Source organism: Dipteris shenzhenensis, chromosome 24, assembly GCF_047967505.1.
Source record: "Dipteris shenzhenensis isolate YYH24624 ecotype China chromosome 24, Dip_SZ_1.0, whole genome shotgun sequence".
Taxonomy (NCBI): Eukaryota; Viridiplantae; Streptophyta; class Polypodiopsida; order Gleicheniales; family Dipteridaceae; genus Dipteris; species Dipteris shenzhenensis.
This window is the reverse complement of record NC_141619.1, coordinates 2277726-2302118: the sequence shown is the minus strand read 5'-3', so window position 1 is coordinate 2302118 and position 24393 is coordinate 2277726. Positions and strand designations below refer to the sequence as shown.

The following is a 24393-nucleotide window of genomic DNA, read 5'->3' as shown; positions in this document are numbered from 1 at the left end:
CCAACAATATAGAATGGTGATAATACGATGTCAAATAGTCAAAAACATATTGAAAAGTGTCACAAAAATGCAAAACCTAAGTCTATTTTTAGCCAAAATCAATCATCCATATTCTAATACAAAATATTTGTGGTTTTTTTAAGTTTCAATCTCAATACCTTTACAAATGGATCCCTAATGTTTCTATTTTTTTACTAAGGTTGCAAACTTCTAATCCTCCCTTATACAACCTCCAATTGGTCTTGGAAACCATATTAAGCAGCAAAAGAGCAACATTTAGTTGTCTTGTTACATACTACCTACTTAGCTATGCATGTAGGAGACTAGGCATACATATGGCCCAAGTTGTAAGCTTTGGATTCATTGAAGACAAAAAAGTCCTTAGCCTAGAACATGCAATTTGCATACTAGGGTACTTTCTGACTCTAGGAGAATATAAAGATCCAAAAGGAATGTCAAGATTTTGTTCATGCAAAGTGTAGGTTGTTAAGCTCAAATTCAAGTAACAAGACCTTGGAAGGGTGAGTCGGCATTTTCCCTTTAGAGGACCAACAATTGTAGCCGGAGACATGGAGTGGTAATCTAGAAATCTATTTTGGCTAGCTTATAGAAAAGGGGGATTGTTGGTTCTTCCCTAGAGGACAATGTTGCGGAGATGGTGTCCAGCATCACTGCTTGGAACATCGAGGTTCCAACTGCAACTTGGTGATGGGGGGCCACCAAGTCCCTCGGCTGCCACCCTTGTGGCCATTTGGCATGATATCATTTGCACACTGCACACAATTTTGGAAGCATGAGACAACAGGATCTCGGATAACCGCTGAGAGGCAGACGCGTTCCTATAAGGCTTGGCCTGCATGTGTCTTATGTGCATTCACAGAGTGAGATATTCACTAGATGTATAGTCCGCCTAAGGTCACACGCCTACGTGCAACGAATTGTGAAATGTGCCTAGGGGCAAATGACTAAAATGTACTCCAAGAGAGGGATAAACGGTGCATTAAGGAAAGGTCTCAAGATTGTGACATGTGGCATGTAGACGCATCTAAGGAGTTATGGGCTTGATAGTGAGCGTAAAAGAATCAACATTTGACAAATATTATGACTGCGCTACAGAGGTTGGCTAGGAGGAATAAAATCGTGCCATCGCCTCTGGTTTTGTCAACTGAAGAGAAAAGGACACACAAGTCTGATTTTCGTATTTCATTTGGTATCAAAGCAAAGGCAATAAACCTGGGGAAAGATGGGGTGATGATGAAGCAACCTAAAATCATGGTGTAGCGTGAGTCGTGGGTGGAATCTCCTTGTCTATAATCCATAGTTTTGACAAGGCACGATATGACGGTCTAATTCGGACAACTCTACCTTTGAAGATATATTTTGCTTTTGTTGTGGAAGGAGAGTTCCTATTCCCTATGATATACCAGTATAATTGAAGCAAGGGGTTTTTGTGATGAATCCTTCGCTCACGCTAGATCGACGTGAGAAAATTTAGTGCTTGAGCGATCTCTCCCTCTTATATTTTACGAAACCATAGTTCCCTCGTATAGAGAGGATTGTCAATATAGAAGCTAAAAGATCATAGTGGTAGGGAGAGAAGCAAGCTAACACTAGGAATGGAAAGGAAAGATAACAAGCATAATGGAAATGAAATGGAAAGAAAATGAAAGCAATGGATAAGTACTCACATGATACCAAAGAGCTTGATGTTGACTGATATGAAAAGACTCAAGACAAGTACAACACTATATAGTGACACTAGACTCTAGAAAGCCATAGTGTATATGGGATAACTCCCAATATGACATGTGGCATGCCGAGGACTCACTAGACTAAAAAACACACCTAGAACACTCATTTTAGACTCACTTTGGCTTCATATTCCAACACCCCCCCATGAAGGTAAGGTGAGAGACTACTGGAATGGAACCAAGAACAGAACATGACAATGACAGTCATCAAACTGTGCACCCTATGTAACTCAAAGGCTAAAGTCTGAGCGTGTTCAGAGGTTGATCCAAGCACTCTCATGACTTGAGACTCAACATGCTCAGAGGCTCACGTTATAGCATGGCTACATGACCAGCTCATGGGTCTAGGAATACACCAACATCCTAGTATAAAGAAAATACTTGGAGACAAATAAAACAATACTGAAGACTAATAATGGCTGAAGAAGAAATATATATCACAAACGGAACTCAGTACAGGAGAAGATATGAGAGAGAAGCTCTGGAGGAAGCAAACGTCAATCCTCCAGGGAAGACAACTGTAGTGGACTTCTGCACTAGCTCCACAAGTTGGAACTGAACCAAATCTGAGACAGCAAACTGATGCAAGAGTTGCTGCAGATTTGGAATAGAAAGAACATAATCTGGAGCAGAAGTTGGGGGCAGATCTGGAGCGGAAGTTGGGGCAGATCTGGAGCAGAAGTTGGGGCAGATCTGAAGCAGAAAGGAAGGCAGATCTGGAGCAGAAAGGAGGGCAGATCTGAAGCAGAAAGGAGAGCAGATCTGGAGCAGAAAGAAGGGCAGAAGAGGAGGCAGCAGAGGAGGCAGCCAGGAGGCAGAAATGGAGGCAGCAAAGGAGGCAGCCAGGAGGCAGAAGTGGAGGCAGCAGCGGAGGCAGCCAGGGGGCAGAAGAGGCTCAGGGTGTGCAGGTACCTCTGGAGCTTGAAGTGATTAAGAATACCTAGGCCCCCCCCCCTTTAAATAGGAAGGGGCTAGTCGGTCAACCAGCTGGTCGGCCAGCTGGTTGACCCAGATCTGACCGACCTGGTCAGATATTGACCGACCAGGTCAATCTGGTCGGCCAGATTTGGTCGGCCAGCAAGGAGCCTTTTTTGACCTCCGAACCGGGGCTCTTTGACAGGGCACTTGATTGAAGGGAAGGCAGTGAACATGCATAACCGTATAAAGAAATTTTTCGATCTGGCAACTTTGTATTATCAGTCTTCCGCTGTGCATACCCTCTATTGGTCGATTTCTAACAATCGAAGGCTTCAAGTTGCGAGAGGTCCTTGCTTACTGTGCCCACACTCCCAATAGAACATAGTGAGGGGGAATGTGCACTGGTCAACAGTCATGCGATACAACAGCAACCGGGACTTATGTTTAGGAATTACAATGGTCAGGGCCTTATATATGCCTGCAGCAGGTCAGCCAGCAAGCAGGGGCCATGACCCACCCAGAACTGGTCAGCAGTTGTTCTGCAGTACCATTGGGGGTTTGGTTATACCAGGGATGGTCGGCCAGATTAAAACTCTGGTTGGCTATTTTGGGGGGCATACAGCCGTCTATACAAGGGCCCCCTTGTGTGGACATTTGACACTCAGCCAGGCAGTCTTCAAAGGTGTCCAGTGTGCACATCAACAGCAGCACACTTGAGGCAGCAATCTGGTGTAATCCCGTGTGCATACCAACCCTGTTGGAAAGTAACTGGAGGTTGCATAGACCACGAGCATATTGAACAGTAAGAACTCATCCTTTAGCAGTCCTGAAGCCTATGAAGTGGCACACAGCAGTAGGGAAGAGTTCTATAGCAGTAGGAGCAGCATACAATGTCCATAGGGGTGCCATACCTGGCTGGAGCTCAGGTGGTGGACACTATATAGTTTTGTATTTGATTTCATACATTTATACATGGAAATTTGGTTGTAGTACTGTCTGTATTCTTTCCAGATCTGAAAGTTCTGTACTATACCTGGAGTTTTGGTTGTACTCCTGTGTGTATTCTTTCCAGATTTGGAAGTGTTCTTTATCTGATTGTACTACTGTAATCTGAAAGTGTTTCTTTATTACTTGTGTGCACACATGCCAAGTAAGATAAGGTGGTGTGTAGTATCCTGGCAATTAAACTTCCACATTAGATGACTTTGAGTCAAGGTTGGTGATTGATGCAAGTTCATTGTTATTTTAACATGGTGTCTGAGCTTGAGAACCAGACACTTGTTGAGATCTCCCACGTGGTACAAAGTGAGTGGGAGATAATTGTTGTGCTTCCAGCGTGGTATCAATGCCTTGAAAATTGTATTCATAGGCCTATTGGCATAGCCTATAAATATACTCCATGAAGGTAGACCAGTTGCAACCACTGTAAGTCATATTCCTTCACTCTCATGTATGCACGCAGATGTGGACTCTCTCTACTTTAGTTGGTCTTTTATGCTTCCAATTCAGTCAGTAGCACGTACATCCTTCTAAGAGGAACATAGCTTACACATAGCCCGCCCATGTGGCAGTACTGTGGTTGCAAGGACTGCTACACTTGACGTGCCACTATGCCATTGCTTGCCTAGCTGAGTAAGAACGGCTGACACATCACCTTGTAGAGGATGCAACAAAGCATCCAAATGAGTCAGAGTGGGAAAGGCCCTCCATAGGATCTCCCCCTCAAGGCCCAACCACTAGCTTGGCTAGTTTTTCTCCCTTCATTGACAAACAAGTGTGATCTGCATGACATCTGGAGTACGGGAAAGCAGTGTCGTAGTAGTGTTTGCTGTGTGTGAATCCCATACAGTAATGATATCAAACATTGTACAAACCATAGACAAAAGTAGTCTTTCACCTTTCAACCTCATACCGTAAGACCTTCACAAGAGTTCAAAACCCTTAAGGCTCATTTGGGCATCGTTGAACTCCTTATAGCCATCGAAATTGCAGACAATTACATTGTGTACGATTTGCCCATATTAAGACGAAACAGCTTTTTAAATTACTTTTGAATATTGCCTTCAGATTAAACAAGCAATTGGAAACAAAACAATTCCATTTGTAGTATTTACATTGACATGTGTTCCATCTATTCCAGGGATAAAGAGAGAACAATCCTCAAGTTGAGAAAATAGATGTACTAACCTCTGGCTCTTCAAGAGGATGTTGCAATGTGAAATGTGAAAAATTAGGAGAAGTGAGTGAGAAACTAGGAGGGCCTGAAGAGCTGTAAATTGAAGAAGGAATCTTGCTCCCACCGCTACAAGCAGAAGTTGCATCTCTAGTTCCTTCAGAAATGGAGCCTTGATTTCCAGGTTTGAGTATATCAGATGATAGTGCACTTCCAAAACCTTCAAATAAACCACCATCAAATGCTCTCTGCAGCAGCAATCCCCAAGGAAGAGGCCAAATTGACGCCATTCGATAAGGCAATGGAACAAGGTTCATTTCACCTGCATGCATAAGCATCCCCAAAAAAAAAAACATAAGCAATCAACATTTATATACATATTGACTATAGCGCACCCACGCATGCATGCACATGATAAATATATATATATATATATATATATGCCATGTGTGTGTGTGTACTGGGTCAGATATTGGGCTTTTTGGACCATATGGCAGGATCACAACATGAGATATTTTGGGAATCCGTTCTTGCAATCTTATGAATATTTCAGACTCTCCCTACGGCAATCTATCTATGATGCTTGCCATCAAGGAGATCTTCCTCAGTCATGCCTGGAAATAGTTTCTCTTTGCTTTTAATTTCCTGTTGAGGCTCTCTGTTTTTTGAGACCCTCATGTAAATCTTGCTGATAATATACCTCTCATGGATTTACCCAAAAAAAAAAAAAAAGTGTGTGTGCGTGTGTTTTTTCTAATGAGTATTGCTTCTTACAACAACAAAAAAGTGTGTGTCTCCCTGTCAATGACATCTTCTGATGTTTGTAGCTGATTGTCCCTTTCTTTGGGACTGTTCTTTGTAATATACATACCTTTGTAAGACTAGAATATATACAATCGTACAAATTTTGATTTTTTGTTGTTCTTTGTAATATAATGACAAATGGATTTCACCAACAAAAAGTGTGTGTATGTGTCTTTCTATGGAAAGACAGAAATCATAGAATCTTTGGAGATTCAACTTTTTCCAAGTTTCACTACTTCCAGATGTCACTCAAGCAATCTTTCTATGATTGTCTATGTGTTCGACAAATAGACTACTCTATTTGCTTGTCTTACATTAACATCTTTTGATGCGGTAATTGCATGACCCTCTTTGGAAACTGCTTCTTGTAATATAAACATACATGGATTTCACCCAAAAAAATCAGTATGTGTTTGTGTGCACGCGTGCGCACGTGTGTAGATTAGAGCAAGAATGAAGCCCCTCATGGATAAGGGCTGCTCATCAAAAGCCTTCTTCCAGGGCCTGCATGCCACTCGAAAGAAAAACTCATGTCTAAGGGTCAGGAAACTAGATGGATCTTGGACGCACTCTTTCTCTGATCTCCAAGATGAATGCCAAAATTACTTCCAGACACTGTTCTCTACCCCTGGCTCCCCATCAAATCAAATGACTGATGCGAGGACTGAATTTCTTCAATATGTTTCTGGGATAGTGAAAATGGATGATGCTCTATTATTTGAGAGACCTTTTACTGACACGGAACTTGATAATGCATTGTCCCATCTCGGCAAATACAAGTCCCCTGGCTGGGATGGTCTTACGGTGGAATTTTATACTTCTTTCTCAGATGAATTTAAAGATGTTCTCTTACAAATGATCAATGTTGCCTGGCAAGAAAATCAATTGCCGCACCTCTGGAAGCATGGCATAATCAAACTTGTGCCAAAAAAAAATATTTGTGATCATATGTCAGATTGGAGGCCTATTACTTTGATGCCTGTAGTTTACAAACTCATTGCCAAAATGATTGTGTATAGGCTTCATGGGACTCTGAATGCGGGCCTTCATCCTCATCAGTATGGGTTTGTGCCGCGAAGACAAATTCATGACAATATCTCCAATGCATTGACTGCAATTGAATATGCTAAGTACTCGAATCAAGATGTGCTCATATTGCAGGTAGATATCACAAAGGCATTTGATACTGTACAATGGGATTTTATCTCTCAAACCATGACAAAGTTGTGCTTTGGTCCCAAGATAGCAAATGCAATTTATTGGCTTTATTCTGGCTCTACTTCCCAGTGCATTCTCGGAAGCCATCTATCTCGGTCATGGACATTGGGTAGATCAGTCAGACAAGGCTGCCCCCTTAGTGCTCTTTTCTATGCCATTGCGACTCATCCCCTCCTGATGTATCTTGATCATCTTACAAGCACAGGACAGATGACTGGTCTTAAAATCCCTGGGGCTGCATCTTTTTTGGCACAGGCATATGCTGATGATTCCTTTTTTATGCCACAGAACTCTCCTCGGGAAGTCCGCATGCTTATGGCCACATTATCATTGTATGGATTAGCAGCAGGATTGCATATCAATTTTGACAAATCCAAATTGCTTCCCCTGAAACAATGTGACTGGCATTCTATTCTCTGGCCTGGTCAGATAGTGCATTCCAAAGATGTTGTCAGGCGTTTGGGGTATCCTATAGGATGGCATATCACCAGGAAGCAGCAGCTAAAATGGATCTTCCAAAGACTTCAACATAAATTGGAATATTGGAAAATTTCTACCTGGCCACTTCATGTCAGGCTCAGAATAGTCCAGTCTATTGTAATGTCTTATGTTCAGTTCTTCTTGCCTTTACTACATTGGTCCTCTAGAGATATCTCAGATTTTATGTCTCAAGCTATGGAGCTGTTATGGAAGACAAAAACTGCTGTGAAAGCATTGAGACTGCTGAAGATGGAAATGGTGTGCTCCCCTAGGATGCATGGAGGACTTAATGTTCTAAATATCAGATATCATGTACTTGCAAGGAAGGCGACTATGCTCCATACCTTTTTCCATCAAAAACAGCCATGGACTTGTATGATAGCATCCATGTGTGTCAACATGAGGACAAATGCCTATGGCCATTGGACTACTGATCATTGGGAGGTTGTCATTGGGAGATTTGTCGGGAAGATTCCTGGATGCCCTTTCTCTACTGCTCTGATACTGGACTGGAAACAAGTGCTTTCTAAAGTCAAATGGGCTCCTGATAATCATTCGAGGACAAACTCAATGAGGAAAGAAAGTATTCATTGGAGTGCCATCTTTCACACTCCACTTGCTTATCAGGAACCGGTTAGGGCATATAATCTCATGAAATTGGGAATCAGATACATCAATGACGTGGTAGATGATCATGGCCATGTCTTATCTTTTCCTCAGGCCACTGCCACTTATGCATTGGGAATGCATCACAGATTGATATGGAAGAAAATTGCTGATCTCTTGCATTCTTTTCTACCTATTCCCCCTGTGGCTGACACAGACAGGCTTATGGATTGGCAATTGTACCCCTCAGCTACATGTTCTCGTCCTATTCCTCTGCCTGTTTTGACCTCCATCAAAGTCTACAAGCTTCTTCAGCCTGCCCCTTGGATTCATCAATATGCTAATACTCTGTGGCATATCAGGCGGCCCCTTTCATGGTGGCGGAAGAATCTCCGACTAATATGGAGTTGTAAAATGCCTTTGAAACAAAGACTTTTTCTTTGGAGATGCATGACCAACACACTGTCAGTGGGAATCACACTTGCCAAACGTCACGTTGCTTCACCCACTTGCTTACGGTGTCACGCTCCTTCAGAGACTGTCCCTCATTTGCTTTGGCATTGCCAGTCTACTCGGAACCTCCTGGGGAAAATTTCAGATCATCTTCGCCTCCATTTCCCGAGTCACATATTTGGGAAACTTTTTGGGTTATTTGGCAGATTTAGGATGTCTTTATCTCAATACTCACTCTTTTTCTCATGGGTGAGATATTGGGCTCTTTGGACAATCTGGGAAGAGCATAATCTGGCATACTTGGGCCGTCAGTTTCAAAAGTCATATGAATCTTTTAGAGCGTCATTGCGGCAATCTTTATATGATGCCTGCCATGAGGGTGATATACATGCATCTTGCATTGAGCTTTTCTTTTTATGCTTCTGATCTGTGGAATACTCTCCATCTTGGAGACTTTCCCTCTTGTAAAGTTATGACAATATAAATACACTACACTGGATTTTACCAAAAAAAAAAAGTGTGTGTGTGTGTGTGTGTAGTGTGTGTGTGTGTGTGTATGAGAGAGAGGTAAAAGAGCACTATGATTGCTGATTTTTTTCAGCAAAAACAACCATGGGCTATTATGTTAGCAGCTATGTGTGGAAACATGGCCTCCCATGCATATGGGCATTGGATTACAGATCACTGGGAAGCAGTTATGACTACCTTTCAAGGGAAAATTCCTAGTTGCCATGTTTCTACTGCTTTTATTCATGATTGGAAGAGAATTCTCTCATATGCAAAATGGACAGGTGCTTCCTCTCATCATGGTAATTCTTTTCGCTTGGAAAGCATCCATTGGAGCAAGGTGTTTGAATTGCCTCTCGCTTTACAGGCACCTATTAAAGCATACAATCTCATGAAATTGGGCATAAGATTTGTTGGTGATGTTGTGGATCAACAAGGTTGTATGCTTTCATTTCCACAAGCTTGCAGGACATTCTCCTTGGGTTTGCATCATAGGTCCATTTGGAGAATACTTTCAACTATGTTGCAGCCATTTGTTCCGGTTCCTCCACTGTTTGCACAGGATGGATTAATGGACTGGAATTTGACTTACTTACCTCCTGCTACCCATACGCTCTCAATGCACAATCTGACCTCCTCGAAGGTCTACAAATTTCTTCTTCCACCACCATGGATTGACAAGCATACCAACACTCTTTGGAATTTGGATAGGCCTTTATCTTGGTGGCAATCACGACTCATGAAAATCTGGAAAGCCAAATTGCCATTGAAACAGAGGCTTTTCTTTTGGAGATGTATAGTGGGAGCCTTTTCCATTGGGGTGAAATTGGCAGCACGCCGCATTGCTTCTTCTTCCTGCCCCCGTTGCTCTCATCACTGCGAGACAGTTCCTCACCTATTATGGTCTTGCCCACACTCTCGCATATTGATCACTCATGTTTCTCATTTGACGCGGCTTCGGTTCCCCTCTATCAGATTTGGGAAACTCTTCTGGATGTTTGGATGCCTCTCGTCTCAGATGTCTCCATTCCTCCTTTTCTTTCACTGGACTCGCTTTTGGATACTATGGACCATTTGGACACAGAGACTGCATTCTAGGATGGGTCAACAGTTTCCTCAAGCATATATTTTCTTCAGAATGTCCCTCAAGCAATCCTTACATGACAGTCTTGCTGCAAGGGACTTGGATGCTACTAGCCTTGAAGTGTTCTCTACCTATTTTTGAGTTCTTCCATTGGGCTCTCTTTTGGAGTCTAATGTTAGTGTGTGGGAGACTTCCCATCTTGTAAATTTATGAGATTATAAATACACTGGATTTTACCCCAAAAAAAAAAAAAAAAAGTATGAGAGAGAGGTGTGTGTGTGAGAGAGAGAGGTGTGTCCGGGTGTAGGTCATGAGAGAGAGAGGATCCCTACTGCTCAGCCTCGCATCCTCTCTACTGCTCAGCCTCGCCAAGCTCCCGTACAGGCTCGCGCCCTGTCCGTACAACTGTACGGACGCCGTACGTCCACCGTACGGTCGTACGAGCAGCCCGTTTCCTCCCTGCGCATCTCCGAGCATCTCCGTCCCTCTTTTAATCGTCATCCCCGTATCTAGTCTGAATCCCCTGCTGTATATCCGTACCTCCCCCTCCCTTTCCGTACAGCTCAGTCCACCGTGCTCCGTCAGCATCCCCGCCCACTTTTCTTTTCCCGTACAGCTTCTGCGCGCCCTAACAACATCCCCGTACGATTCAGCCTCTTCCGTACAGCCTCTTTCGTATACCCGTACGGTCCATACAGTCTGTACAGTCCGTACTCTTGCCCTGTACTTCATCCGTACTCTTTGCCTGTACAAACTCTGCCGTACAGTTTTGTTTCTTTTCTGCAATTTCATCAATCTCGCCCTGCTTACCTCCATGGAGGACCAGCTTAAAAGTTACTCCCGCAAGGAATCGACCCGGGACTCCAAAAGACAACAAGTTCATTTCTCTACTGCAGCTTCTGTAGATGCTCACTATGTTTTCGACATGCTCAAAGATGAATTTCATCACAGCCGGAAGGAGTGGGCCAAACCTCCCCCGGCCCTCAAATACAAGTTGAAGCTGCCTCATTGGTCGCTCCTCTTCGAAAGTTCTCTCAACAAGCAGTTATCATTTTCTTCCCAGGGAAGTTACCTTCAGCAAATGATGTGGCTCAGTGGGTTCAGGCTTTGTTGGGAGGTTGCTTTGTTGAAGGAGTATACTTTGCTTCTCGAGGTTTTTATGAAGTGCACTTTTTGGATGCCTCATATCGTCAGCAGATATTGGAGATGTCACCTCTATTCTATGGCAGACAAATGGTGCATGTCATGCCATGGTCGCCAAATAAGGATTATCACGGTCTCATTCGACATCACTGCCCTGCATGGGTTGAGGTAGTGGATTTTCCGGATTATATGAGGGCTGAGTTACCAAGTTTGGCAGCTACTTTGGGGGAAGTTGTATGCCCACCCCGTCCTTCGAGTAGTTGCAATCGGTTTTGTGTTCTTTGGGATACAGATCACCCAACCCCTCCTTCCATTGCGGTAGAAGTGGAGGATGTTCCCTTGGGCGAAAAATATTTTGACTTGAATGGGGAGTATATGCAGGTGCTTGTTTCACATGTCATAAGTTTAGCCACTTAGCCTCACAGTGTCCTGCAGTCCTGCATCAGCTCCCACCTACAGCTATTGCTCCAGAAAATACTTCCCCCCCAACTTATGGCCCGAGGCCTAAGGCTATGCCTACCAAGCTGGGTGATGTGGCATCTAAATCTGTCCCTCCCAAAGAAAATGTGGTTCAGGTTTCAGCCAAACAAAAGGATAAGGGAAAGGGCAAAATTTCAGAATCTCATGCCTCTCCCCAAGGTGCCTGGCAGCAACCCAAAAAGGTATTTGCACTCAAACCACGATCGTTACAATCTCGCCATTGGGATGCTTCAACTTCCACCCCTGGTCAGACCTCTACCCCTGCTGATAGCCTCACTTCTCAACTGTGGGTTGATGTGCTAAAGAGGGGCATCCCTGTATGTGACAATGATGAGGATTATAGAGCTAATGATCCAGGAGGCCGGGTGGATGTTGATGTCATGGCTGAGGCCTGACAGCTTATACCTTTACTATGCTTTTTGGTTTGACTGTACATATCTTCTATGTCTACTTCAATTACTTGCATTACATACAATGTTCAGGGTCTTTGCAATGTCAATAAGTGGAGACTTTTTTGGCACTATGTACATAGAATGCACCCCGATGTAATCTCTTTACAGGAACACAACCAACACTTCTTGGCTGGCCAGCAAGGCCACTATGCTGGTTATGATATCTTTTATGCTGGTACAATGCACTTTTCGGGGGTCTGCATGCTGGTAAAACATGATATGCAGCCCACGGTTGCTTACAATGACCCCCAGGGTCGATGGATGGGGATCAGATGCATCTGTCATGCTGATCTCTATGAAATAGCATCTGTTTATGCCTCTCAAACTTCTGCGACTAGAGCTCGAATGTGGGCCTCCCTCAAACAATATCCATGGCTGTCCAATGCCTTTTTGTGTGGAGACTTTAATAACTCGCCTGCCATTCAAGGCAATACCACTCATCGTTCTCATATGATCCCCACTGAGCTTCGACATTGGGAAGATATGCTTTCATTCTTACATGCAGAAGATTTATGGCTCTCAACAAGGGATAGAGATATGGGTTATACATACCATCACAATGCCTTTACTCATTACTGGGCTCGACTTGACAGATGGTATTTGTTGCATGCTCAGCAGTATGCTAGTTTTACATGTGCACTATGGGTTGATCATTCCCTCTTGCTATCTCATCACCTTCCAGTATGCTTGACATTATCTATAGCACGTTTGACAGATGATATGCCTTTTTTTGGTTGTCGCCTACTCCATGTTAATAGTGCTTATCTACTTCATCAACAATTTCAGAACATGGTGAGAGTGGCTGTCCGCCCCCTCCTCTTACATGCTCAGGAGGACATGGATTTTGCTTGGATCAGTCTTGCTCATCGCTTGCAGGCTGTTATTCAAGATTATGGACGGAGTTACATGGGAAACCTCAAGCTTAAGCTGAAATGGGCTCAATCTCACAAGCAACAAATGGATGTAATCAGTTCTCATAGGCAGCTTACCTCTTCTGAACAAGATTCTTGTGCTTATGCGGTTCATATCATCCATCAAAATGATCTTCGCATATTAAAGAAGTGGCAAATCCGAGCTCGCATGAAACCCCTTTTGGATAAGGGCTGCTCCTCCAAAGCCTTTTTTGAAAGCCTGCATGCGGATAGGCGAAAGGAGGATATTTGCAGGATCAGGAAAGATGATGGCACTTGGACCCTCCAAATCAGAATTGGAATCGCAATGTTCTAGTCATTTCCAGCATCTCTTTTCTCCTCAGCCTGATGATTCGATGCAAGTGAATGCAGCCACGTCTCAATTTCTTACGCATGTTCAGCCTATATTGTCTCGGGAACAAGCTCATGCATTGGAGCAGCCCTTTATGCTTAATGAACTGGATGATGCTTTGAGTCATTTACGTAAAGGCAGCTCTCCTGGTTGGGATGGATTGACTGTTGAATTTTTCCGTGCATTTTGGGGTGATCTCAAGAACACTCTTCTTCTAATGATCAATCATGCTTGGGCAGAACAATCTCTTCCTCCTTCTTGGAAACATGGCCTTGTCAAATTGATCCCCAAAAAAAGGTTGTGTGAGACGATGGCTGATTGGCGGCCCATATCTCTTATGCCAATTATTTACAAACTCATTGCCAAAATGATTGTCCTCAGGGTTCGCTTCATTTTGCAAGCAGGACTTCATCCCAGGCAGTATGGGTTTGTTCCCAGAAGGCAGATTACTGACAATATCTCCAATGGTTTGCTTGCAATTGAGTATGCCAAATATTCCAAACAAGATGTTCTCATTCTGCAAGTGGACATTGCGAAAGCATTTGATACTGTCCATTGGGATTTTATCTCTCACACTATGCATAAATTGGGATTTGGCCCTCGGCTGGTCCATATTATTTACTGGCTCTATTCTCATGCCACTGCGCAGTGTTTGCTTGGTGGTGGGTTGTCGAGAACCTGGACTATGACCCGCTTAGTGAGACAGAGTTGCCCTCTTAGTTCGTTACTGTATGCCATTGCTACCCATCCGTTACTGTTGCATATGGATCATCTTGCAGATACAGGGCAGCTTCATGGCTTGCAAATTCCAGGGGCACAGTCATTTCTTGCACAGGCATATGCTGATGATTCATATTTCATGCCCAGGAATTCTCAAAGTGACCTCTCTCATTTGATGCATACTCTGAAAGATTTTGGCATAGCTGCTGGACTGCATATCAACTTTCAAAAATCAAATCTTCTAGCATTGAAAGAAGCTGATTGGCATGCACTTCTCTGGCCAGGCCACATTATCTCTTCCCATACTATTGTGAGGCATCTAGGGTATCCCATTGGCTGGAATATTACCCCGCAACAACAGCTCAAATGGGTGCTTCAAAAGATCAACAAGAAGCTGGAATACTGGCATTTGTCCACTTGGCCTCTACATGTTCGACTTCGGATAGTACAGTCCATCATTATGGCATATGTGCAATTTTATTTGCCTCTTCTTCCCTGGTCTTTTAAGCATTTGGCTTCCTATATGTCCCAGGATATGGAGATATTTTGGAAAAGCAAATCTCATAAAAAGGCTTTGCGACTACTTCCCATGCAGTCTATTTGTTCACCTAAGACTCATGGGGAGCTGAATATTCTCAATCTTCAGTTTCATATGTTGGCAAGAAAGAGCACTATGATAGCTGAATTTTTTCAGCAAAAACAGCCATGGGCTATTATGTTAGCAGCTATGTGTGGAAACATGACGTCTCATGCATATGGGCATTGGATTACAGATCACTGGGAAGCAGTTATGACCACATTTCAGGGGAAAATTCCTGGTTGTCCTGTTTCTACTGCTTTTATTCATGATTGGAAGAGAATTCTCTCTTATGCTAAATGGACAGGTGCTTCTTCTCATCATGGTAATTCTTTTCGCTTGGAAAGCATCCATTGGAGCAAGGTGTTTGAATTGCCTCTCGCTTTACAGGCACCTATTAAAGCATATAATCTTATGAAATTGGGCATAAGATTTGTTGGAGATGTTGTGGATCAACAAGGTTATATGCTTTCATTTCCACAAGCTTGCAGGACATTCCCCTTGGGTCTGCATCATAGGTCCATTTGGAGAATACTTTCAACTATGTTGCAGCCATTTGTTCCTGTTCCTCCACTGTTTGTACAGGACAGATTACTGGACTCGAATTTGACTTCCTTATCTCCTGCTACCTATTCGCTTTCAATGCATAATCCGGCCTCCTCAATGGTCTACAGATTTCTTCTTCCACCGCCATGGATTGATAAGCATGCCAACACTCTTTGGAATTTGGATAGGCCTTTATCTTGGTGGCAATCACGACTCATGAAAATTTGGAAAGCCAAATTGCCATTGAAACAGAGGCTTTTCTTTTGGAGATGTATAATGGGAGCTTTTTCCATTGGGGTGAAATTGGCAGCACGTCACATTGCTTCCCCTTCCTGCCCCCGTTGCTCTCATCACCGCGAGACAGTTCCCCATCTATTATAGTCTTGCCCGCACTCTCAGATATTTATCACTCATGTCTCTCATTTGCTACGGCTTCGGTTTCCCTCTATCAGACTCGGGAAACTCTTCTGGATGTTTGGATGCTTCTCATCTCAGATGTCTCCATTCCTCCTTTTCTTTCACTGGACTCATTTTTGGGTACTATGGACCATTTGGACACAGAGATTGCATTCTAGGATGGGCCAACAGTTTCCTCAGGCATATGTTTTCTTCACAATGTCCCTCAAGCAATCTTTATATGATAGTTATGTTGCGAGGGACTTGGATGCTACTAGTCTTGAAGTGTTTTTTGACTATTTTTGAGTTCTTCCATTAGGCTCTCTTTTGGAGTCTAATGTCATGTACATTGATTTCATGTTAAGAATATAGTTACTGGCTTCACACAAAAAAAAAAAGTGTGTGTGTGTGTGTGTGTTCACTTTCCCTGGCTGCCCTTTGGTCTCCAGTTTGCTTCTTGGTTGGAAGCGCATCCCCTCTCATCTGGAATGGCATGGTCAACAGTCTTTGCTGGGTAAATCTTTGCGAGCTGAAAGCATTCACTAGTCGACAGTTTTTCAGTCTCCACTGGCTTTACAGGAACCTTGCCGTTCCTACTTTGTTTCTTTTAAGGGCATCACTTATGTTGCTGATGTTAATGATGATGGCTCTATGCTACCTTTTTCTCTGGCAACTACACGATATGGCTTGGGCTCTCATTATCATGCTTTGTGGCAACTAATTGCTTAAATGCTTTCGGCTTTTGTTCCAATTCCTCCTTTGGAACGTCAGGACAAGTTGGACGATTGGACTTTGACTTCCCCAGGGTTCTTTTCTCGCCCTTAGAGGCTATCTCAGATTACGGTGCCTACATTGTATAAAATCCTTTTGTCTCGACCTTGAGTTTCAGAGAAAGGCAATTCTATTTGGCGAATGCATCGCCCAGCCAAGTGGTGGAGAAAGAGATTACAACAGCTTTGGGCCTACAAAACTCCTCTTCGGCAATTGGCTTTCTTCTAGCAAGTGCTTCTGGGCATATTTCCATCTGGACAGATGTTGGCTCGTAGGCACATTGCTCCTGCTCGTTGCCACAGATGTTTGAGTTCTCAGGAGACTATACCTCATTTATTCTAGATTTGTCCATGTTCTCGTGAGTTCATTGATCTTCTTCGGCAGCGCCTGCGAGCGAGATTCTTGACTGTTCCTTTTGGGAAGTCTTTCTGGCTCTTTGGTTTTCATCCACCCAGACCGGAGTTTCATCTTTTCTTTGTTGGGTTCACTATCGAGCACTCTGGACTTTATGGACAGACAGGAAGTTTGGTGATCCTATATTTTCCTTGTTTGGCTTTTTTAAGCGTTCTCTCTGCAGCAATCCTTCTTTGATTGCTTGCAGACGTGCTGCATAGATCATGATGTATATCTAGCATACACTAAGATTTTCAGCTGATGTAATTTCGAATGCCTCGTTTTGAGGTCGCTACTCTTGTAATATAATCAATCTAAATTTTTCACTAAGAAAAAACGTGTGTGTGTGTGTGGTGACCCCTATTCTGAATAGTCTATTCTATAGACTATTCTCATTGTAAAAAGCTTTTCTAATATAAATACACTGGTTTCACCAAAAAAAAAGTGTGTGTGGTGACCCCAAAAGAAAAAAAAGCGTGTGTGTGTGTGTGGTTGATGTGTGTGTGAGAGAGGTGTGTGTGGAGGTGTGTGTGCGTAGAGGAGAGGGCAAAGCTGAGCTATGGCAACCTCAAGCCCCCGTCTCTGTTTCAGGCCTCCGTTTTGCAGTTCGTCGGCCCTTCTATCTAGGTCGTCACATCTCCTTCCTTTCTTGGCTGTTTGGAACTTTGTTTTGGTTTTTGGCAGCTTCTGTCTAGGTCACGGTTCCCTACTGCGTCAGTTTTTCTTTCGTGAATTTTCTCTGCTGCTCCCGCACCCAGAGTCGGAGAACCTCTGCGGCCTCCTTTTTCCTTCTTCTATTTCATTTTTTGTGTTCTCTTCACCACGTGTGCAGCTGTTGTTTTAGTGCGCTCTTGTGGGTTTTTTGCAAGGGGGGTTTCTCTGTCTTTGGTGACCACGCTATAAGTCTTCCAGTCCTTCCTCTTGTTAGTGTGGAAGGGGAGAGTGGGAGCACACCGACACACACAAGCAGGATAAACACAAGAAGTGTGGGGATAAAACGTATGTGTGTACCTCCCCTAGCACACAGTCAACCTTTTATATGAAAGGATAAGGTTACAACACTAAGTACGGTGTACTTAGTGTACTTAACAAATAAAGTATTAAGTGTACTAACTGTACTTGGGTGGCCATAGTGCCTTTACCCCAACAACCTCCCACTTAAAGGCAATATGCCCTCAAGTAAAAATAAATGAGGCTCAACCTATACCCATCAACTGTCCAGCAGATCTGTTGACAAAAGGCTTGCCTGCTGGATTATCATCTGTGTGAATCTTGACAAGCTGAATCAGCTTATCATCTATCACCTTACTGATGAAGTGATACTTCACATCAATGTGCTTTGTCTTTGCATGAAAGACAGGATTGTGTGCCAACTGAATAGCACTCTGACTGTCACAATGCAACAATGGAATATCACCTGTAATGCCCAAGTCTCCCACTAGCCGAGATAACCATAAGGCCTCCTTGCATGCCTCTGTGGCTGCAATATATTCAGCTTCCGTAGTAGACAAGGCTATGCACTGCTGCATCCTTGACATCCATGACACTGCACCTCCAGTGAATGTATAAACATAACCGGTAGTAGACTTCCGGTTATCGGGATGACCAACAAAATCTGAATCCACATAACCATGCACCTTTGCACTGCTGTGTACCCTTCAGGTATCTCATGATACCTTTCACTGCATTCCAATGCTTCTTGCCTGGATTTGCCATATACCTGCTAACCACTCCCACTGCAAACGCAATATCAGGTCTGGTTGCAACCATGGCATACATGAGACTGCCACAAGCTAAAGCATACGGAATCTTGGCCATTTCAGCCCTATCAGCATCTGAGTGTGGGCTGTCCATTGCACTGAGTTTCACATACGGAGGCAATGGAGGGTCTTCCCCCCCTCCATATGAAACCTGTGCAATACTTTGCCAATATATTCGGTCTGAGACAAATACAACAAACGCTGTCCCCTGTCTCTCCGTATCCGCATTCCCAGTATGTGATTTGCATCACCAAGGTCCTTCATATCAAAGGCCTCATGCAATCTTTTCTTAAGGTCATCAAGCTCCTTACGAGCTTTACCAGCAATAAGCATGTCATCCACATATAAAATGAGAATGATTAAGCTGCCATTTGCAGCCCTTTTGGTATATAAGCAGTGATCGTCATCACTTCTCCTGAAACCTTGGGACTTCATGAAGGTATCAAATTTCTTATACCATTCCCTTGGTGCCTGTTTCAGCCCGTAAAGGCTCTTTTTAAGCTTGCATACAAGTGACTCCTTGCCCTTGACTGCAAATCCTTCTGGCTGCTGCATGTAGATCTCCTCATGAAGATCACCGTGAAGAAAGGCTGTCTTCACATCCATTTGGCATAATTCCAAATTCTCACATGCAACCAAAGCAAGTACAATCCTGAGTGTGGTCATCTTAACCACTGGAGAAAAGATCTCATCAAAATCAACACCATACTCCTGCTTAAAGCCCTTGGCAACCAACCTGGCTTTATACCTTGGCTTAGCTCCAAGTGTGACTTTCAATCTATACACCCACTTGCATGGCAGTACTTTCATGCCCTTAGGCAACTGCACCAATTCCCAAGTACCATTTTTATGGAGACTGTCCATTTCAGACTTCATGGCTAGTTCCCATAGCCTTTTATCATGCATTTGCACGGCTTCCTTGTAACAGGAAGGTTCTCCACAATCTGTAAGCATAATAAAATCTGCTCCTGGAACAAATCTGTCTGGCGGTTTCATTTGTCGAGTGGACCTTCGGACCCATTGGTCTTGCTGTCCAACTTGCTGCTCACCTAAAACAGGTTGCTGTTCTAGTAGATCAGGCTGCAGAATTATGCCTGGGAGGTCTTCCAAAGGTGGCATGTCCCGTAGTACATCTTCCGCCACTGCGGGCTGTCCATTTGGACCTGCTGCAGCATCATGCATTGGCTGATTACGCTGCTGTTGTGGCTGATTTGCAGCCTGCCTGAATTGTACAGGATGTCCCGAGTCATCAATGTCAACCTCTGAAGCATCAGAAGGCTTATCTGCTGCCTTAAACATACATGACTCATCAAATAAGACATCATTGCTGCGTATTAGCTTCTTATTCACAGGATCCCATAGGCGGTAACCCATCTCACCACTGTCACCATATCCAAGAAAAATGCATTTAAGAGACTTAGGATCAAGCTTGCTGCGATCTTCTCTGCGTATATACACGTACGGAGTGCAGCCAAAGACCCTCAAGTGCTTATAGGAAGGAGGTTTTCCTGTCCAAAGCTCCTCTGGCACTCTGCCATCTAGTCTTTTATTTGGTGACCTATTGATGAGGTGTACTGCTGTTTTTACAGCTTCAGCCCAAAATCCATGAGGTAAAGCAACATGTGACATCATAGAGCGAGACTTTTCCTGTATGGTTCTATTCATACGCTCTGCAGTGCCATTTTGCGCTGGACTGTAAGGAGCAGTGAGTTCTCTTTTAATACCTCTAGCATCACAAAATGCATTGAATGCATTAGACATATACTCCCCACCGTTATCTGACCGCAAAGCCTTCAATGTTCTGCCTGTTTGGTTCTCAACCATAGCAAGCCATTTCTGGAACACTGGAAAGACATCACTCTTCAATCGAAGAGGATACACCCACACCTTCCTTGTGGAATCATCTATAAATGTGACAAAGTACCGTGCACCTCCAAGTGAAGGACTAGGCATCTCACACACGTCTGTATGCACAAGCTCAAGTTGAGCATCTTTATGTCCTAATCGCCTTTTATGAGGACACTGTAACTGTCTACCATATATGCAGTGCTCACAAAACTTTAAATGAGAAAATTTAAGAGACGGTAAGTAGCCAAGGCGAGCCAATTGCTCCATTCCACTTATGCTCATATGTCCCATCCGGCTATGCCACATAGAAATATTCGGCAGCTCGGTGGCATGAATATCAGCATGATTACATACTTTAGCATGAAGAGTATACATTGTGTCAACCTTAGAGCCTCTAGCAACAACCAGGGCACCTTTGGTGACCTTCCAAAAACCATGACCAAAGCTGGTCACAAAACCTTCGTCATCCAACATGCCAGTAGAAATCAGATTTTTCTTGACTTCGGGTACATGCCTAACATTGTGAAGCATAAGCTGAGTACCATCAGCAAATACAAGCCTGACATCTCCAATACCAACAATACTGCATGCATGATTATCCCCTAGAAAGACGACTCCATTATTGCCTGCTGCATATCTTACAAACAATTCTTTGTAAGGTGTAACATGGAATGAGGCACCTGAGTCAATGATCCAAGAGTGCATGTCTGCAAAATCTCCTCCATGGAGAGAATGAGCATCCAAAGTAGAGAGAAATAGAACCTCTCCCTCACTGTCATAACCGTGTGTAGAATGAAGCTCTTCAATCTTCACACTGCTCTTGCCATTGCTTACTGGTACAATTGCTTTTGCATCTGACGCATCAGTGTTTTTGGCTTTGTCTCTCTTATCATTTTTCAGTTTAAAGCACTGCTTTTTGGTATGTCCCTTTTTGCCACAGTAGTAGCACTCAACATCTTTGTTGGAGCAGGACTTGCTCCTCCCTTTTCCCCTTTCCTGAGATTTACCTCTTTGCTGACTTCTCCCCCTTGCATTTAAGGCATTGTTAGGCTTTACTGCATCTTGAGCTTTCAGCTTCTGCTCTTCTTGCAAAATCAGCCCTGTGATATCTGAAAAACTTATGAAAGTGTTTGCATTTGTTACAGCTGTGGTGAATGTATCCCAACTTTCAAGAAGAGAGATCAAGAGTGCCATACCCTTGGTTTCCTCATCCACCACATATTTTTGATTTGCAAGTTGAGTGACAATTGAATTAAACTCATTGAGATGTGCATCCATGGAGGTCCCTTCCTTCATCTTCAAATTGAAGAACTTGCGCAGCCAATATATCTTTGTGGCTACACTGTGCTGCTCATATGTGTCTTGTAGCTTTTTCCACACACCCCAGGCTGTTTTTTCACCATCCACATTCCAAACAACACTCTCATGGAGTGACAATTCAATTATGGACTTTGCTGACAGATCAGCTAGTGCCCAAGCATCATCAGATGTGCCAGTGGGCTTCACACCTTTGTGTATAATAGGAGCATGAAACTGCCTGAGAATTAGCACATTCAGGACCATCTTTTTCCACATTGGGTAGTTAGCAGCACCCTGCAACTTTTTAATATTGAGAAGAGAAGATTCCGAGGATGAAGCCATTACAATCAGCAAGAAATATAACCCACACTTGGGTGCCTGACTCCCTGCAAACTAAGTGCACAGATGCACTTGTAGTTGTGCTCAAAAGTTAATTCCTGCAATGGAACACAGGACCTGCAACTTTCTCCCACTAACAGTAAATACTGTCTGTTTCCTGCCTGCTGCAGATCCAGAAAAGAAATACTTAATGCATTAATTGATGCTCTGTAGTACAGTACAGCAGTACCTTGATTTGACACAATGTATGTCCCTGCTGTAACAGTGAAAACAGCACTGTTTTCTGCACTTTAAACTTCAGTAAAGTGACTGTTTACAGTCCAAAAATTGACTCCGAACAGTACCCAACTGTACTTTCTAGTACAGCAACAGAAATTGACTGTATAACTGTCCAAAACTGTCAGAATTAGACTTTCTCTTGCCTCTATAACTGTGTTACACAGTTTAGAACTTGAATGAGGCAAAAGCCCCTTGACTGGAAGCCAATTTTTGAAGATTTTAGTGCATACACCGCTTTCCCAAAGCTCCACTGATCACATAAGGCATCTAGGTGTTTCCCCCAACACTGATATGCATAACAATGTCAAAAGCCGCAATTCATATGCATCTGCCACTGTCCCGTAAGTCATAAAATGCATCAAATCCTTGCACAAATCAACTCCAATCAGGAGGATATACGCAAACAAGTGCGTGTATAAGCCAATGCTTGGCTGTGGCTACAAAAGCCCCTTGATTCCGCAATTCAAAGAAAATGAGAATTTCTCTCACATAGGAGGCATAGATCTGCAGATCTACCTCACTGACAATACATCTGACCCACAATGCTCAAGTATGAGCTCAGAAATTGCGCTGGGACTGAAAAGAACTGAAGGCTGAAGGAACCAAAAAAAACGGGTGAAGCGGGCTGCTCTACGATCGTGAACGTCTCCGAGCTCTCCGGCGATGGCGATGGCGAGGACATGCACCTGTGGCCACTTGTGGCGCTGATGGCGGAATTGCTGGCACCGCCTGGCTTGCTGCTGGTGGCGCCGCTGGCGTCGCTGGTGGCCTTGGCCCTGGCGTCGTCGGTGGCCTTGGCGCTGGTGTCGCTGGCGTCGCCGGTGGCCTTGGCCCTGGCGTCGCCGGTGGCCTTGGCGCTGGCAACAAACAGCCTCGAAGGCTGCTAGCGCTGGCAAGGCTAGCAGCTGAAGGCGCTGCTGACGGCGCTGTCTGCAGGCTGCCGCTGCCTAGCGATGGCTATGCTGATGGCTCTGATACCAGTTGTGGAAGGGGAAAGTGGGAGCACACCGACACACACAAGCAGGATAAACACAAGAAGTGTGGGGATAAAACGTATGTGTGTACCTCCCCTAGCACACAGTCAACCTTTTATATGAAAGGATAAGGTTACAACACTAAGTACGGTGTACTTAGTGTACTTAACAAATAAAGTATTAAGTGTACTAACTGTACTTGGGTGGCCATAGTGCCTTTACCCCAACAGTTAGAAGGTCACTGCCCCACCTGTGAGCCCCCGATTTGAGGGGACAAGGGGTAGGCGCTCTTGGACCTGCGCACGGGCAGAGTTGGCAGCCGCAACAGCAGCCCATAAGCAGGGCTTATGGGCCCTTAAGTAGGGCTGGCCTAAGCTGGCCTTACCAGCCAGCAAAGGCCGACCAATCAGGTCGGTTGGTGGGCTGGCAGGTCGGTGCCTTGCGCAGGGAGCCAAAGGGGGCCTAGCCCCTCCTATAAAAAGCCCCCCCTTCCCCCCTCATTCCTCATCACCTGCACTTACAGCCTTGCACACAGGCAAGCGCACACGGAGAGGAAGAGGCTCAGCATCATTAACAGCACTCGGGCTGTTTGTACACCCTCACCCTTGAGCTTTTGTTGCCCACGATTGTGGAGGAATATATCTGAGTTTTGTCCTATTTCTCTTTCAGTTTTTCTGAGTGTTGTATGAGCAAGAGAGGAAGTGAGGTGTGAGTGATTCTATCCTCTATTTCCAACAACTCAGGTTTGCTGCGTGGTCAAGTTCTCCGCTGTATATTCAGTTTACTGTTCTTTATTACAGCAAGGATGGAGGACAAAGATTCTACTATTGCCTCTTCAGCCTCTTCTCTTCCTTCCTCCTCCTCCAGATTCCTCTCATTTACAATCCCGAACTTCGGAGAGTCAGGGAAGCTAGATGGGTCAAACTACCCGATTTGGAAAGATCTGGAGTCATCTTGTGGCCCGGAAGTTGTGGAAGCTAACGACGGGGGTGGAGGCAAAACCGGAAGACTTGTTGGACAACAAGGGGAAGATTATCATTTCAGTGGATGGTGAAGAGCTTGAGAATCGGGAAGAGAGAGATGCCCACTCCGTAGCATTAATCATTGGGACCACGGCAGACTCTGTTCTTCCGCACATCCAAGTAGCCGAGACGTCTGT

The 24393-nt window shown here is 44.1% G+C and overlaps 1 protein-coding gene across 2 annotated transcripts in view; it reads right to left on the bottom strand.

The window, feature by feature from the left end:
- The window catches only part of EMB2771 (E3 ubiquitin ligase), a 305147-nt gene that overhangs the window by 268465 nt on the left and 12289 nt on the right, over positions 1–24393 (bottom strand). For both annotated transcript variants that reach the window (XM_087395130.1, XM_087395131.1), the window contains exon 4: positions 4857–5164. In XM_087395130.1, coding sequence (XP_087251256.1) covers positions 4857–5164 — 308 coding nt within the window. The remainder of the gene's footprint in view (positions 1–4856; positions 5165–24393) is intronic.